At 41.0% G+C, this 16,948-nt stretch overlaps 1 protein-coding gene across 1 annotated transcript in view; it reads left to right on the top strand.

Moving 5' to 3' along the window:
* The first annotated feature begins 1,645 nt into the window (after positions 1-1,645).
* The window catches only part of COL22A1 (collagen type XXII alpha 1 chain), a 198,468-nt gene continuing 183,165 nt past the window's right edge, over positions 1,646-16,948 (top strand). Inside the window, exon 1 of the mRNA XM_053944725.1 lies at positions 1,646-2,234. Within this exon, the coding sequence (XP_053800700.1) occupies positions 1,646-2,234 (589 nt within the window). The remainder of the gene's footprint in view (positions 2,235-16,948) is intronic.

Genomic DNA, 16,948 nt, shown 5'->3' with positions numbered 1-16,948 from the left:
TTCTTGATTTGATTTTGATTTTATTTTTTGAACTTTCTTCTCTCAACCTTTCACCTTTCCAATTTCTGCCTTTCACCTTTCCAATTCTCTTCCCCCAGTCCTGCTGAGGGTAGTGACGGAGGGGCTGTGTGGTGCTTAGTTGTCAGCTGGGGTTAAAACCACAACAGGTTTTTTTCCAAAGACATCCCATGTGGATAGGCTGGTCCCAATGTGATCCCAATCCTGTGCGCAGAGGTTGTTCCCACAGGCCCTGCAGCACCTGGGATGTGCTGGGATGTGCTCTGCTACAGAAGTCAACACAGCAGCAGGTGATGCTCATTTCCCATCACCTGCCACACTCCAGATGTACATTCAATCACTCTCATGGTCATCATGCAATGCCTTGAGCACTGATCTACTCTTTTATAATACTCTTTTCTGAAGGCAAATCCTCTCTGTGTAGCTGAGCTATCCACTCCCTCCTTTCCAGAGCCATGGGCTATTATGGAATTCTTCCATTCTGGGCAAGGGCACAACCCTGAGTGTCAGAGAAGATTTTGTGACCTTCCTGTAGGTTCAAATGCTGGAATTCAGTAGGAAATATGTAACTTTACCACTGGTCAAACACGCAGTTGTACTTTTTGAGACAAGGTGAGACAAGAACTTCAGGAAAAGCAAAGGTTGGCAGCTGTGACCAAACTGACTTTGTAGAGCATCTTTCAGTCTTAAAACTCTATGGTTTATAATACTGGTTTAAATAAATATAAGCATATATATACACATTTTGTCCAGTCGGGGCATTATGTTGACAACTCTTGGGCATCAGTGGCATTTATATGGACCTACTGCTTCCTGACTTGCATGTATCCAGAAACAGCTAAAAAAAAAACATCTCCTGAGAGATCTACTTTTTTTTTGGCAAGTGTCTGACAAATATGCAACCAGTCTGGACTGATATAAGGCAAACAATTTGCAATTAAAATAGCTTTGTGTTTTGGATTATACAGGCCTCACATTGCAAATATCATGGTTGGAGGCAAAGGGATGGTTGTGGGAATACATGAACTTTTCCCTTACAAGGCCGCTGCCCTTTGTTGTTGAGGAACACATTCCAAAATTCATTAAGTCATCCTTTAGTCAATAGGCAGTGGCAGAAGGCCTCAAATTTGAAATAATCTTGTTATAGACCTGCTACATATCATGCTGAGCAAAAGAACCACTTCTAGCTAAGCATAAATGAATCATAACATTAATGCAGGAGGGGACATGAAAGCTTCATTACTCAGGGTCAGGATTGGCATAGGCAAGGTCAAGACAGGGCTTTTGATCTGTCCAGGTCATTTCAGAGCACTGCCTGAGTAAAGGCACTGCAATGAAGTCAGAGAAAAATATCTTCATGTACATGCAGGGGGTGTAGCAGCAGGATTGAGCAGAAGTAGTTAGAAGCAGAGGAATGGAAAGGGTTTGCATTTCAAAGCCAAGTGTGTGCTGCTCTGTAGATATCCTGAAACTGATGAGGTGAATCACAAGGAAGAAGGGCTGGGAATCTGCTCATCCTCTGCAGGATAGGGAGAGGGTTTGCTGCCTCCTCCAAATTGCTCACTAGGGAGCTGTGTCAAGGGAATATTTGGTATGTCTGGTCCTCTGCATTCATCTCCCCTTAACAATGTTTTCTGCCACTCTTGCAGGTTGCAAGAGTGTTCACTATGACCTTGTCTTCCTCTTGGACGCCTCCTCCAGCGTCGGAAAAGAAGATTTTGAGAAAGTTCGTCAGTGGGTGTCTAATTTGGTGGAAACCTTTGAGATTGGCCCAGACAAAACCCGTGTAGGGGTGGTGCGATACAGCGATCGACCGAGCACAGAGTTCGACCTGGGAAAGTACAAAACCCGTGAGGAGATCAAAGAGGCTGCACGAAAGATTCAGTATTATGGGGGTAACACAAACACTGGAGATGCTCTCAGGTACATCACCACCTACAGTTTTTCCAAAGAAGCTGGTGGGAGACTTAGTGATCGAACTGTTAAAAAAGTGGCTATCCTCTTGACTGATGGAAGGAGCCAGGATTTTGTCTTGGATCCAGCCACTGCAGCCCATCAGGCTGGTATTAGGATTTTTGCTGTGGGTGTTGGAGAAGCCTTAAAAGAGGAACTTGATGAGATTGCGTCAGAGCCCAAGTCTGCTCACGTGTTTCATGTCTCTGATTACAATGCCATCGATAAAATTCGGGGGAAGCTGAGGAGGCGTCTCTGTGAGAGTAAGTAGAGCTTTCCTTTCTGCAGAATTAGAATAGGTTCAGTTAGCATATAGATATGAAAAGCTGTGATTGTTTTCTTTCATGCTTATACTTTATTTTCATGTCTCCTACTCCGTTCTACTCTGTAAGAGATCACTGTTCAGGGCCAGGTTGGGTGCAGCTTTGAGCAGCCTGATCTAGTGGAGTACTGCTTATGGCAGGGATTTGGAATTAGGTGACCTTTAAGGTCCCTTCCAACCCAAACTATTCTCTGATTTTATGATTCTATGATTTTACTAGAGGAGATGTGATGGGTATTTCTAGCAAGTCAGTATTAACTATAGGTCAGCTTCCAGAGTAAACCATGAATTCCCTTTTAGCTCTGATATAGCTCAATTACTTTATAATAATTTGGACTACTGAATATGAATAGTGATGTCTTATTTATACCCAGATTTTGGTTTACTTTGTATAGAACCCTTTTCCCCCTTATTTTCTGGCACTGTATTGTGAAGAGAATGCTCTGGGTGCTGCTGGGAATGATCCTTAAGGAAGCAAAGGGATGTTTGTGCTTTTCTGCCTTTCAGCATCCCAACTCCACTGACAGCTGGTGTTCTCTAGTGCTCTGGCTGCCAACAGCATAAGCATTGTTGATGTTTTGAATGACTTTTAATGGAGAAAAGTGGGGGGGATTTTCACTGCAGAAATGATCCTGATTTTCCAGCTCCTTGATGAAGAGGAGGGGAATGGCATTGTGGCTGCTATCTCCCAGCACTTTAATAGGAACACCAATCACACAGCCTGTTCTTCAATCACTGATAAATTACTCTCTTGTTCTTAGTGACTACATGAAAGCTACCTGGTTTTGCTGCTTTTTGCAGTGTATGTTGTGATTACTGTGAACAGGCCTCGTAGCTGATGTGAAGATCTGTTCTTGCTTTCTGAGACCTCCCTTTGTAAGAAAAAAACAAAACCTCTGGGCTTATCTACATAAGAGAGTCCTTAAAGACTACATAAGGGTCCTTAAAGAGTGACAAGTGCAAGCAGGCAGAGTCTAGTTGACATTACCTAGCAATTTCAAGGTGTTTCTGCTTTTTTAGCCTAAACATAAATGGGTAATGGAGGGTGTAATCCCAGTACAAATGGAAGCCACAGGGAATAATAACTGTAAGCTATGCAGATGGAAGGAGTTTGTTTTTTTTCTGTGAGAATCTTATTTAATCATACACACAACTGGGCTCTAATAGAAAATGGTAAACCCTTCCAAAAGGCACATTTGACCATGCAAACAATTTCCTGTTGCAGCTGCTGAAACTAAAAATGTGATTTTCCTTTGTAATTCTGCCACTTTCCTCTTCCAAAGCAAGTGTTTAGTCTGCTTTGTACCTGGGACATCATTTCTTGTCTGCTCAAAAAAATCTTTTATCTTCCTGTCAGAGTATAATACCATCTGTCTGTGGCTTTCTGAGCCCATCCTGTGTCCACACAGGCCAGCATAACACTTCTTCAATTGCAAAGGATCACTGGGAGCATCCTTCATCCTGGATGACAGGCACTCTCCAAGGTGTTTGCTTCTACCTGCACTGGTGAGCTTAGTGAGGAATGGGGGCTGTGCTCAGTTCAGGACACATCTCTGCTGCTTCCTCCTCCTGAGGGGAGGACTCCTCACACTCTTCCCCTGCTCTGGCATCAGCTCCTCCCTCCATGTGTCCACAGGTCCTGCCAGGAGTTTTCTCCAGCGTGGGCTGTGTCACAGCCTCCTTCAGGCATCCACCTGCTCCTGTGTGGGGTCCTGCAGGGGCTGCAGGTGGATCTCTGCTCCCCCATGGACCCCCCTGGGCTGCAGGGCCACAGCTGCCTCTCCATGGGCTGTGCAGGGGCTGCAGGGGAATCTCTGCTCCGGCACCTGGAGCACCTCCTGAGCCTCCTTCTGTACCGGTGTCTGCAGGGCTACTCCTCTCTCATAATCCCACTTCTCACCTCTGACTACAATTTCTCCCACACTGTAACTCTTCACCCTTAAATACACAATCCCAGAGTCTTCCCTACATTTTTCTTCCTACATTTAAAACAGGGAAAGTGCTCTTTGGCAGAATCAGTGTTATTATAATTATTTAATATATTGCTTTGCATGCAGAAAGCTTTCAAGAGGAATGATGTCTAGATCAGGTCTATAAAACCATGAAAATATTGTTGAAATGGAGCATGAGGTAATGAGAGCACCTCCACCAGAAATATTCTGTTAGAGAGCAGTTAGATTTTTTGTTACCTGCATGTGTGAGGTAGAACTGTTTTGGGGGGTGAGAGAATGGAGATGGAGAACAGGACCAAGTGATTTTTTGTGCATGCACCACTTTTAAATTCCATGTTAATGCAGTAAGAACAGGAAAGAAGTTCATTTGATAGCTAGGCCTTCTACATGTTTAGAAGATCAAACTTTTAACAGCTGTTGCAGTTAACTTTTAGTGTTTTAATAACAGCTCTGCATAAAACATGAACATACGAACCACGTGGTGGGTGGAAAACGTGACCAGGGCTCATGCCAAGCTGCTGTTTATTTTGTGCACATTCTGAGACAGGCTCTGGTTTTAATAGACATAATCCTGTGTAAGCTCCAGGGAGACACATGAATTAAAGGGTGGAAATGGGAGGAAGTTTTTTTGTACTGACCACTGATGAGTCCTCCAGTCCTGGTACTGCTACTGAAATGTGAAGGGTTGTGAAGTGTTGCAAATGCTGGATTTTATGCCAGCAGCTGTTCAGAATCTCTTGTCTCAGGCCTTCCTGGACATCTGGCCTAGACTCTGTCATTCCATCTTGCTATATTTGACTGAATTTATTGCTAAGAAGATGTCATCAAGGGCATTAATAGCATTTTAGCTCTCATTTGATCTTGTGGCAGTAAGCATAGCATAATCAAAAAAAAAAAAAACAAAAACCATGTCTGCTCAGTAGGACATTGTGGCAGGGGGAGATATTTTTGCTACACATCTCCATTACATTTTGGATTATAGTTGACTGGCAAGAATGGGTGATGCTTTCGCAGGAAATATACAGAGATACATTCTGCTAAAAATTCCAGAGATGCTACATTCTTCCTAAATACAGTTTCTGCTTATATGTTGTAGGGACAACAACAGGCAGCTATGGAATATTTAAAAATATGCTAGACCAAATGACAGTCATGACATGAATCTCAGCTACTTTGCAAACAGAAGGAGATGGGGCTGAATTGTTTCAATAATGGGTTGGTACCAATGCTTTGCCATTGATTTCATTGATTTAGTGAGTTCTGTGATAAGGTATCAAAAGCAGTCACATGTCCAGATGATTCACAACATTTATATTTCTATTTTTACATGTCTTTGCTGACTTTGGGTAGTGTATGAAGTGCATAAAATATAAGACATATGATACCACTATTCTGTTACTGATGATGAAGGGCTTCCAGCCTTCAAAGCAACACCTTGAACATCCATCAAAAGGATAGTCTGAAAGCTTCAGAAATGTCTATTTTTGAGGTTGGCTTTGCCCAGGTTCATGATATATTCACAGAAGAACAGCAAGCTGTTTCTTTTTGGCCTTTAGTGTTAAAAATACCTCATGCACAGAGACCATGACAAAGGCATCTGAATTGCCATATCTTGATTGACACTTCCTTACAGACTTATCAGTACAGTAAAATCTCACAAAAATACTGAAATATTGGAACATATCAACACCTAAGGCTATAACACACATTTTGCTGCTTAAGAAGATGTCCAGATTAAGTGCAGGTACTAAGAATTTGATCATCACCTGAAAATCTAGTGGCTTACAGATGGCTTTGGAAGTCTGTTTAAAGCTCAGCAGACTGCTGCTGCTTTGCTGCTTTTTAAAAAGCTGCAGCTGGGCAGTGACCCAGCTGATGTCACCTCTGATATGTCCTGCTGCTTTTTGATGTTACACTCCCACAGCAGGCGTGGTGCTTTTCTCAAACTCTGTAACATCTCCATCTTCCAGCAATCACTCATGTTACAGATGACAGGATCACTCATCCTTTCATCACCACATTTGCTGGCTAATTGCAGTTTCCTGTGAAGGCATGAAAGTCTGTGACAGAATTTCCAACTGATTTATCCTTTACTTGAAACTAAAGGAAAAAAAAAAGACTTTTCATGGATGTGAGAAGACAAAATGTTTGTTTAGTGGTGATCTTCTGCCATTTACTTGAAGAACTGTCTGGTATCTTTTGGCTCCAGGAAGCACAGCAGAGATATTCAGATATTCTTTTTCTCTTACAGAACTTTTTATTTTCAAATAAAATGTCTGAAACATTTTATTGATCTAATAAAATCATGGATCTAATTTTCCACTTGGTCCAATCATCACCAGCTTAGAGAGAAATGGTTCCAGAGCTGGTGTCTGGCAGGCAGCTTTGAACTCTGAGGATGATCTGTGGCTGCTGGTTGTCCCTCAGTTTCCCCACAGATCATGCAGAAGTGATTGTTTTCCCAGATCATAACTACAGCTCTGTTCTGGCACTGTGTAATCTCCACATCATTTAAATGTTGCATGTCCAAAGAAGGGCATCAAAGCTGGTGGAGAGGCTTTATCATGAGTTCTTTGAGTAGTGGCTGAGGGAGCTGGAAGTGTTTAGCCTGGAGGAAAGCAGGCTGAGTTGGGATCTTATCACTCTCTACAACTCCCTGAAATGATGATGCCTTAAGTTTGTAGCTTTTATATTTTTCAGGTCCTGTACTGCATTAGTGCATAACTCTGAACTCCATTTAGGGTGTTAGTAAGATGTCTTCACGTTTTGGTCAGACAAAATGATCCCTCCAGGCCTGACAGCCAAGGACAGCCTTGGCCTCAGGCCCAAAAAGTAAAAACAAAAGTGAACTGGAGGGAAGCAGACTGGGGGAATATGACTTCATTACCTGAAGCTGTAATTGGACAATTAACTCCTGATATGCAAATAGACCAAACTTATTATATCTGTCTGATAAACTTGTGACCATTGTCCATCTTGGGTGTAGCTTCTGTGAGGCTTTTGCACTGCCCAACCTGTATCTATTGAGGGCCTTTAATAAATACTTTATTTTCTAACTCTGTCTAGCCTCTGTTCTAGGCAGCCATTCCAAGGCATCATAGCCAGGTGGGGATTTCTCTCTTCTCTGGGGTAACAAGGAAGAGGATAAGAGGAAACAGCCTAAAGTTTCACCAGGGGAGGTTTAGATTGGATATTAAGAAAAATTTCTTCACTGAAAGGCTTGTCCAGCAGTGGAAGATGCTCTCCAGGGAAGTAGTGGAGTCACCATCCCTGGAGGTATTTAAAAGACAAGTAGGTGTAACACTTGGGGACGTGGTTTAGTCCTGGGTTAATGGTTGGACTCAATGTTCTTAAGGTTTTTTCCCAGCCTAAACAATTCCATGATTCTAAATAAATTCTTATTTTGCTTGGCAAAATAAAATTAATAGGTTAATTCTGAAATTTACAACAGTGCTGTTTTATGACCAGCCCCACTTCTAAAAAAGAAAATCTTACTCTTCCTAACTTCCTTCTCCCATCTGCCAGCAGATGCATCTATGTGGCCCCACCATGAACTATAGCAGGAAGCCAATGAATATTTTTGTTTCCTTTCCCAGATTAGTTTTTAATCAGATTTATTTCACCATGCTGTCCTAGGGGAGGAACTGGCACAAGGTGAGAGCAGCTAAGTAGGAGCAGAAGACCTGGGTTGTGTCCTTTGGTGCAGTGCTAGCTCATATCAGCTTGATGAACATTAGTTAAGGACTTCAGAAAACTGAGAAAAATCCTTCATGTGCTCCCAAGGCAGACCTGAGCCTGTGATCTGGTGTGCTCTGGTTTATGCTGTGCATAAAGTGGATTTCTGGGTGGGTTTTTCCCATTCAAACTCTACTTCTAGGCTTCAGCACAACTTGCTTGCCTTGAATAAACACCTTGCTTAACCAAAATATCCCACTGCAGATGGATCTCTTCAGGATCTTGTCCCATTTTTCTTAGACAGGCTTTCCAGTACACATAATTGTTGCTGTTTTACTACTGCCTCAGCTCCTGTTGGTTCAGGGAGGGATGGCAGAGCTCTCCTCCTCAGACAGGCTGTGTCTGGCTGGGAGCATCTTGCTGGGGGTTGTTGGTAGGAGGGATGAGCAAGCTTGCCACCACCTTCACTTAGACACAGACTGTCAGTGCCTCCAGGCAGCACTTTGATATTTTTGTGCACCTGGGTAGCTTTTCTCCTTCAGAATGGATGTTAGCTCTGTTAGAGTTTCAGAGAGAGATTTATTGATTTATTTTCATTCCCTTGTATGTTGGAAAAAGCAATGTCTTAGACATTGCCTTCAGGTGATGAGGGCATTTCAGCATCTGTGACCTGATTTCTTCTTTTTGCTGAGGGAGAAAAGATATGAATCCAAAAGTCATCCAAAATCCAGAGTTTTAGAAATAAGTCTGTGACAGAAAATGGTTTTACTTCTTTTCTTTGATGCATTTTGTGAGAAAAGGAGTCTATTCCAAGCCTGCAACTTCATACAGACCACTTGGAATATTAATATGGGACTCTGAAGATATGAATATAATAAAATGAGATCAATTAAACTTTTTGCACTTGCCTTCTTTATCTCTAGCTTCTTTATTCAGCAGTTACAGACAAATAGAGTCATCATAAACCACAGGTAATCACTTTATGTAAAACAGTGAATCTCTGGACTGCCAACAACATCTTGTCTGAAATCACAAAATCTGGCTGGATGATAACATCTCCCCTAAATTGTAATAGGTTTTCTTGCATTTCAGACAAGAAATCTCTCTGAACAATGCTTGATGTACAGTAAAAATAATTGTAAAGGCAAAGACTCAGATAAAGTAAGTCCCAGATTTAGAAAGAAATATTGAGACAATCAGGAAAAGCATGGGTCTCACAGCCCTAGGAAAAAGTAATGTGCTACTTGGAGGAAAAAAAAAAGGGGAGGGAAATGTGGTGACTACAGAAGCCATTTCTAAATAATGTAGAAGTGAAAGAGAAATACAGAAATAGGAACAGGAAAAAAGCTGGAACATATTCTTATGTGCTGGAAGTATCTTGTTTTTCAACACTGTCTGCAGCCCACATTGATTTTGCAGGAGCAGTGGATGCTCAGCACTTTCAATATTAAGCTGTGGAGCTGAATATTGAATACTTCTCCAGCTGCAATCAGAAGGAAGCTTTTTGTCTGCTCCAGTGGAGTCCAAATGATGGGGTAAAAGAGATAACACACCCTGTCTCTCTTGGTGTGTTCTGTCTAAGAGGAATGCTCAGCAGAAAGAATAACCTCTCAAGATGGCCAGATGCTCAGCAGGAGACTAGGGAAAGGCACTTAAAAACCTCTGAGGCTTTAGGTTTAGTTACAGGATTTTCTGTCCAAGAAAAACAAAGCAATGAGGAGAAAACCCTTGGCATATGGCCTTCACAAGTCTTAAATACTTCAAATTTCAGCAGATTTGTAAAGTCAGGCCTTTCTTCCTCCTTCATTTACAGCCCCTAAACTGACCTGACACTGAAAGGACACCAGTTACTTAAAGTCTTAGTGTTCTAAGCCTGCTTTGTGGTAAATTTTTATGCTTTATGTGACTATTCACATCAAAATCTAATGGTAACTCCCAGCACCATCTATAAATGGAATAGACCATTCACAGCCTGCTGTGGTTAGGTGCACCTGCAAATTAAAGATTTCCTCTGCTCTCCCTCGATTTCGGCATGTAGTTCTTTTTAGGATAGGGAAAGTCTGGGGAGGTGCTACGGAGATTTATTCCTAGTTCTCCTGATGGACCTGGTAGAATTTATGGAAAATTATAGAAAAGGTTAAATCTGTATCAGAGCATGCAATGTAATAAGGTCATAAGATTTTATACTTCTAAACCCCAGTGGGTTTCCTGAAACCCCCAACCTCTTATAAAATGAGGATTTCTGTAAACCCACCATAGCAATGGTGAGCTTGGTCTCTCAGGGATGATAGGCTTTTTCTTTTGCTCCTGGCTCCATAAATTCCAGCCTCAAAGCCTTATGAGGAGTAACTGCAATGAGAGCTGCAGATCCTGTGATTCAGCCTAATGAGGGAGTCTGGAGGTACCATAGCAGGTCCTGGATTTCATAAAAGGATGAAGTGTTTGCTTGTAATAGGCTGCCTGTGTCACCTGGAAAAAGGTTTGGCACAAAACTCAGCTTTCTCTTCAAATCAATTAACCAGAAATTTTGTGACCTTTCAAGATATTGAATCAAGTGCATCACCTGATAATTGAACTGATTTTGGAAACAATTTTACAGACAGAAAAGAAGTATAAGACCAAAACTGTGTTCAGAGCTAGATAAGCTGTCACATTAACACCTGGAACAAAATGGGCAGTACCACCTATTTTTTAAGATCTAGGATGAAACCATTGCTTCCAGTTCTGTGCTCAGCTGAGCTGTCTTTAGAAGCCTGTGTTATTTATTTCTGTGATCAAACCAAAGCTGGGCATTTAAGTTTTAATGGCTTATTTTGAAGCTGTAGGTAGATCATAAAATCATAGAATGGCCTGGGTTGGAAGGGATCCTCTCATTCCAGCCCCCTTGTCATGGACAAGGACACCTCCCACTAGACCAGGTTGCTCAAAACTCCATCCAGCCTGGCCTTGAACACTTCCAGGGATGGGGCATCTGGTTCAACAGATCTGTGATACCTGTAAACCTTGGAACCTTGCATGGTCTCTCTGTAACAGAGATATTCATGTTATTACTAGAGTTCAAACTCAAGTGATAGAATGATTTCCTTTCTTATCCTTTGGCAATATGAAGTGGTGCATCCTTTCCCCTGTGGAAGTTTGTAAATGCTGCTGAATTTCAACTTTTTTCTTTTTTTCTCTAAATAAACCAAGCCAACAAACAGAATTGAATTCTAATGTACCAGTCTGTTAAGAATATTTCTTCCTCAGTGGTAGAGCTGCTGTGTGGTTTAACTGGTGGGCTATTTTTGTTAGTAAATTGTAGGGTGAGTGATTCAATCCCATCAAGTTCCCTACAAGTTACACCCAAATACCAAACTCCTTTTCAAATCAGTAAGTTTGTTTATTATGCAAAACAAAAGCAGTGTGAGTGCTCTGACACCTTGGATAATTGCTTTTTTGATGAAGTACTAATTAAGTTTTTAAAATGCAGTTAAGAAATTGTTACAAGCTCTGCTGTATCAATGTACTTAAAAATGGTGGTGAATAGTTCTAAGTTCTGCATAAAATGTTTTTTGGCATGCTGTATATTTTGGGAACTGTGAGTACTGCTGCTAATCCTGGCCAGAAGTAGGGAAGGTATCTTTCAAGTGAGGTAACTCAATTGGATAAGGCAATTTTTGTCACTGGCTGCCCTTGTCTGTTGAACAGCAGGGTCATGTGACATAAGTTCCTAAACCCCATTCATTTCCTTATGGATTAATAGTCAGCATTCAGTGTCAGTTTGGCTATAACTTAATCTGTACTCTAGGAAATGAAGGAATTTATATATAAGATGCACATATATGTACATATGTTTGGGTATGTGCATAAGACATGTTTGTTTCTATATGTTTAAACTCTGAAAAATAAACCTGTGTCCTTTCAGCCCTAAGTATGAGTATTGTCTTACAGTGAGGCAGATAAAGCTATAGCATGTTAAAGCTCTGGAGAGGATGAAATACAGGACATTTATACTGCAGACTACACACAGTCAACCTAATCCACCACCTCTGGGTGAGACTTCATTTAGCTACACTGCCATAGGAATCACTGTGCTTTGTTCCTCCAGGGTTTTACAGCAAGATGGATAGCATATCTTAGTTCTATCCATATGTTAGTTCTACATCTACTGTAAAAATCTCTCTGATTTGGCACTGAAGATGCAACACCTCTCTCAGAGGCTGCAATGCTAACGTGACACAGGTGGGATGGTGCAGCAGAATTTTAGTCACTAGTGCTAAAGCCTTGTGGCAAATGACTCTAATAGCTTAGATCAAAGGGTGTTTCTGAGTTGAAGATTGAGGTTGGATCAGAACTGAAAACCATAAATAGAATTAAACAATTTTGTGTCTTTATATTCAGGTATCTTTGGTAGGATTCATATCATCTACCTGCAGTAGCCTGAAAGTTATTTGTCTGTGCTCTGTTGATAGACAGTGGAAAGGAGTAGGCATCTCAAGAGAATGTTTCATCCTTTTTGAGGGTGACTGTTTGAGACAGGTGACATGATTCAACCTCTGAGTGCCTCTTTCTTTTCATTAACTTTTGAGAGAGTTTATATAACTTTCTCATTAGATTCTTTGCCTTGACAGCCAAAGCAAAAGAGTTGAACCTTTCCCTGCCACGTTCTGGGAGTACAATAAAGTTTGTTTCCTTATGCCAGTAAATTCAGTCTGCTGGAATTCATATTCAGTCTGATGGATATTCAGGCCAGTGTTGTTGCAAGCTGAGGTGGATGTGCTGCAATTCTCTCCCTGATGCTGCAGGGTTTGTGCAGTTGAAGGAGACAATGTCAGCTTAGAGAGCTGTTAACAAGTATTACCATATGTTTAGGGTCAAACATTGTACTGCCAAATATATTTAATCCCTAACGGACTACTCCTGTGAGAAGAATGGCTCCCTCATCCTCGGCTTCTGCCTAAATCTTGTGATAAATTGGTCCTTGAAGTTAACTGTGCTGTGATATTACCTGCTGCAGTCTGTTGACTCATTTATAGCAAGGAGATAATACTTTAAAAAACAAATAATGACTGCAGTACAATTAAGAGTAACAGAGACAGCTTTTTAAACTGCTGTTATTGAAAGATACCTTTGTTGTTAATAGCCTTTTTGTTGTTGCTGTTAATTGAAGCGTGACTCCACTCGTGCTTAATGATCTTTCCAGTTCTCACTGTAACAAAGTCAGACCCCAAACCAGACTGTACTTTACTGGAATCAAAATGGGAAGGATGCCAGCTCAGACCAGCTTGAATGTAAACCAAACCCATGTTGCTGGTGCATCCTGGTTGTCTTCCCATAGAGACAAACTAAAAATTCACTTGAAGGACCTGGTGAACAAACCCAGTGGAAGAAGTGCTGTGATAAATTCATCCTGCTATGAATGGCATTGAAAAGCTGACTTTGAGCCAGTGGTGTTCTAATTATGGGTTAAGGTAATTAAACAATCTTTCTTATCTGATTATTATCTGATAGAAAAACCAGAAATGGCTTTAAACTGAAAGCGATTAAATCTAGATTAGATAGTAGGAAGGAATACTTTGAGGGTAGTGAGGCACTGGAACAAGTTCCAATGGACCAGGACTTTGGTGTAGCAGGTTTGGAACCGAAAGATCATTCATGTCCTTTCCAAACGAAACCATTCTATGACTCTGATTTATTAAAATTTTCATTGAAGTCACTCTGAGTGCCTTTTGCAGAAGTGTCCTCTGCAGTAGAGTGTTGGTTTTGGCTGGGATGGAGTTCATTTTTTTCACAGTGGCTGGTATGGAGATATGTTTTACATTTCTACTGAACACAGCATTGAAAATGTAGAGATGATTTTGTTATTGTTGAGCAGGGCTTGTCTGATGAGATACAGCATGCCTTGTCTCAAATATTTTGACTTGTACATAAACATAACACATGTAAGGATCATGTTAGAGAAAGGATGTGCTCAGGACTAACAATTCTTAAGGGACCAAAATGATCCAGAGCAATATTTGAGTCACAGATTCCTGAAACCCAGTCTCAGTGCTCTCTGGTGCAACACACTGATCAAGCACTTTAGAAAGGTCACTTTGGTGTCTAGACTAGGAAACTGGATATCCATTTCTTTCAATTCCTGACACCATATTTCCCTAAATATTTTGGCAGTGTCCAACCCCAAGAGTTTTGCAAGAGGGCAGATGTTGGCCATAATGCTCCTTCCCTAGTCGAGCTTATTGACAACCTGTAATCTCCACTCCCACTCCAGAGAAATGACCCCACTTCTACACCTATGGCTCTATTGGAGCTCATGGCTCTAGTGAAAAGGACAAGAGAGTATTAAAATAGAAGGAAATCAACATTACCCTTGCTTGTAATAAATGGGATAGAAGTCTTAGTTGAATTGTGAGTGTATAATACTCACAAAATAAAACAAAATGTACTGGAAAATTTACTGTGTTAGTTTATTCAGGGATGTATGTGCTAACTATTCCTCCAAGCTATCAGAGCTCTATGCTGGAACAGTGAATCATGCATGTTGATTTTTAACAAAGTTGTTTAAGGACAAGTGTAACATTTACAGAGCTGCAAAACTTTCAAAAATTCAACAGCATTTACACTGGCTGTTCTGATTTCTATTAGCAAGCATAGAAGCAGATGCCTGTCTAATTTACCTGCTTGATAAATTGTTCTTTGTAGTGACCTTAATAATATCCTGAAGAATTAATTTCCTGGGCTAATATTATATTTATAATTTATTTATCACCAGCTGAGTATTTACGTGCTCACAGCTTTACAATCTGTAGGACACTGTGGCTTCACACAATATAAGATGGTACACAGGAATCTCTTTAATGTATGACTGGCTCAGAATCAAGGATTTTTATCTTCTATAATTAGGAGTTTATCCCAGTGGGTGGGATGTTTTTTTCATCGTAAATCCTTTTGCATACTATTATTTAGTTAAAAATACTGTCCTGTGTGCTTGATGACAGCACAAGAAAACAGAATAGGAACTCTAAATAAATGGAATTAGTGGATGGGTTACTACACCCTCCCACCACATTAATCTCTGCAAACTATTTTTGAGTTGATTATAAGTAATTTGGCTTTGGAGGTTGATATTTTTATTTGTTCTAGGGGGCCTGTAATAAAGAAAAGTCTCTCAGCTTTTTACTTTGATTTTTGTGGGCACATGCCTTGACCGTAAAGTGTTAGGTGCTACTGAAATGTTGAAAAATATCTCTCACTGGGTCAAGAAAATTCTTCCTTGTTCAGATCCTAGAGAAGGTTGTTCCTTTTTTTTTTTTTTTTTGTTTTTTTTTAGGTTCTTTAGTTTGTCTTATAACTAAAGCATTAATTTCTATTTTGGAGCATAGAGTAGTTTCACTCCTCTGTATTTATGCTCAGTAGAATCTCACTGCTAATTATTTTCCACGAACTAGTAGTGTGTAAGATAATAAATGTTTAATTAACCAAACATATGAGAAAGTATTAGACTGACTTGTCATAACTTGGTACAGCTATTTGCATACATTCTAGGTTATTTCTAGAGAATCCAATGATTTTTCTTAAGCTTACAGAGCAGGGCATTAAAGACCTCAGAAATAAACCTTGGCTGAACAGATTTACACGTGGTGCAAATCCCTTCCTTGTAGGGCACTCTGAAGATTTTCCATGAGAGGTTTGATGCACTCAAGTATAATGAAGGTGCACATTGGGTCATAGAAATCCAACCTCTTAGTCCTAAAAAACTCCTGTCCTACCAGCAGGGAAGGTATGTGAAACAACTGCAGAAATTCTTAGCAGATGGTTCCTCACTGCTGGCTGTATGCAGAGGTTTTACCTATGGGGGCAGGGGTGGGGTTGGGGGTGCCCCTACACCTTCTTCGTGTGCTCAGCACAGCCCAGCTCTCAGGATGGACCTGGCCTGGCTCTGCAGGTTCCTGGATGGTGTTTCTGCTCATGTGTGTTCCACTGCTCCCTGACAGGCACCTCCAGCATGGGGCCAAGCTGAGGCTGTGTTGGTGCAGCTCAGGAACAGTGCAGGAGCACTTAAGACTGTAATTGTGTGAGGCTGACCCTTTCATCTTCTGTTCTTTCCTTTTTTCTTCTCAATAATTGTCTCCCCTTCACCACAAAATGCACAGGAGAAGAACAGCTTTTCAGGAAAAGTGTTTTCTACCCGTAACTCTGTGGTGGAGTGAGAGGGAGAAAAGCCAAGGAGAGGAAGTTGATGTCAGTAAGTTCATAGTCTCAGAGGTTGTTTTGTCTGTGTTTTCTTTTCCCCCACCAGTCCTCATTATAGAATAAGCTCCCAAGTAACCTGCTATCATCAGAACACAGGGGACTGAAGGCACCAAGGGCCTCTCCCCTTCATCTGCTTTGTCCCAGGGGCTTGTGATTTTTCTCCTCTGGTTGGATGTGGATTCAAACTGAGCAGGGGATGAAGTGTTGATCAAGTCACTAAGTGGAAGGGGCCGGCTGCTCATCTTATTGTGGACTTCTGGTGAAGAATGGTCACTGATGGGGGACTCCACAACTCCCATGGACTCGAGCATCCCCCACAATCTATCCTTTAAATAAGCCTCGTTTGGAGTACAGGCATCCTTTATTTTCTTGTCTTCTGGACTCAGTTCTTTTTATAGCATCCACCTTTTTTTTAATGTATGTGTATGCACACACATCCATATATATAACTGGAAGTGACTGGAGTGATTTTCTCTCAGTTAACACAAATAAAATCTAGGGAATGGAAACCACAGGGGTGGATAAACATGCTATTCATGCTGGGTGGATCTGTGCTCCCATGGGGGGAGGTGACTGTCCTAATTTCAGAACAGTACAGACTGAGTTTTCATTAAATCAGTAGAAGTTTAATTATATAATTTGGAATGGGAAAGTGGAGAGTGTAGACATATATCTGCAATGAATCTATACTTATAGAGTAATTCCTGTAGTTTTGTTGGGGTTTTGGTGGTTTGGGTTGTTTTGTTGTTTTTTTTTTTTTTTATTTGTTGATGATTTTCCTAGGGTTGGTGAGACC

The sequence above is a fragment of the Vidua chalybeata genome, chromosome 1 (assembly GCF_026979565.1).
Source record: "Vidua chalybeata isolate OUT-0048 chromosome 1, bVidCha1 merged haplotype, whole genome shotgun sequence".
NCBI lineage: Eukaryota > Metazoa > Chordata > Aves > Passeriformes > Viduidae > Vidua > Vidua chalybeata.
This window is presented reverse-complemented; position numbering and strand designations above follow the sequence as displayed.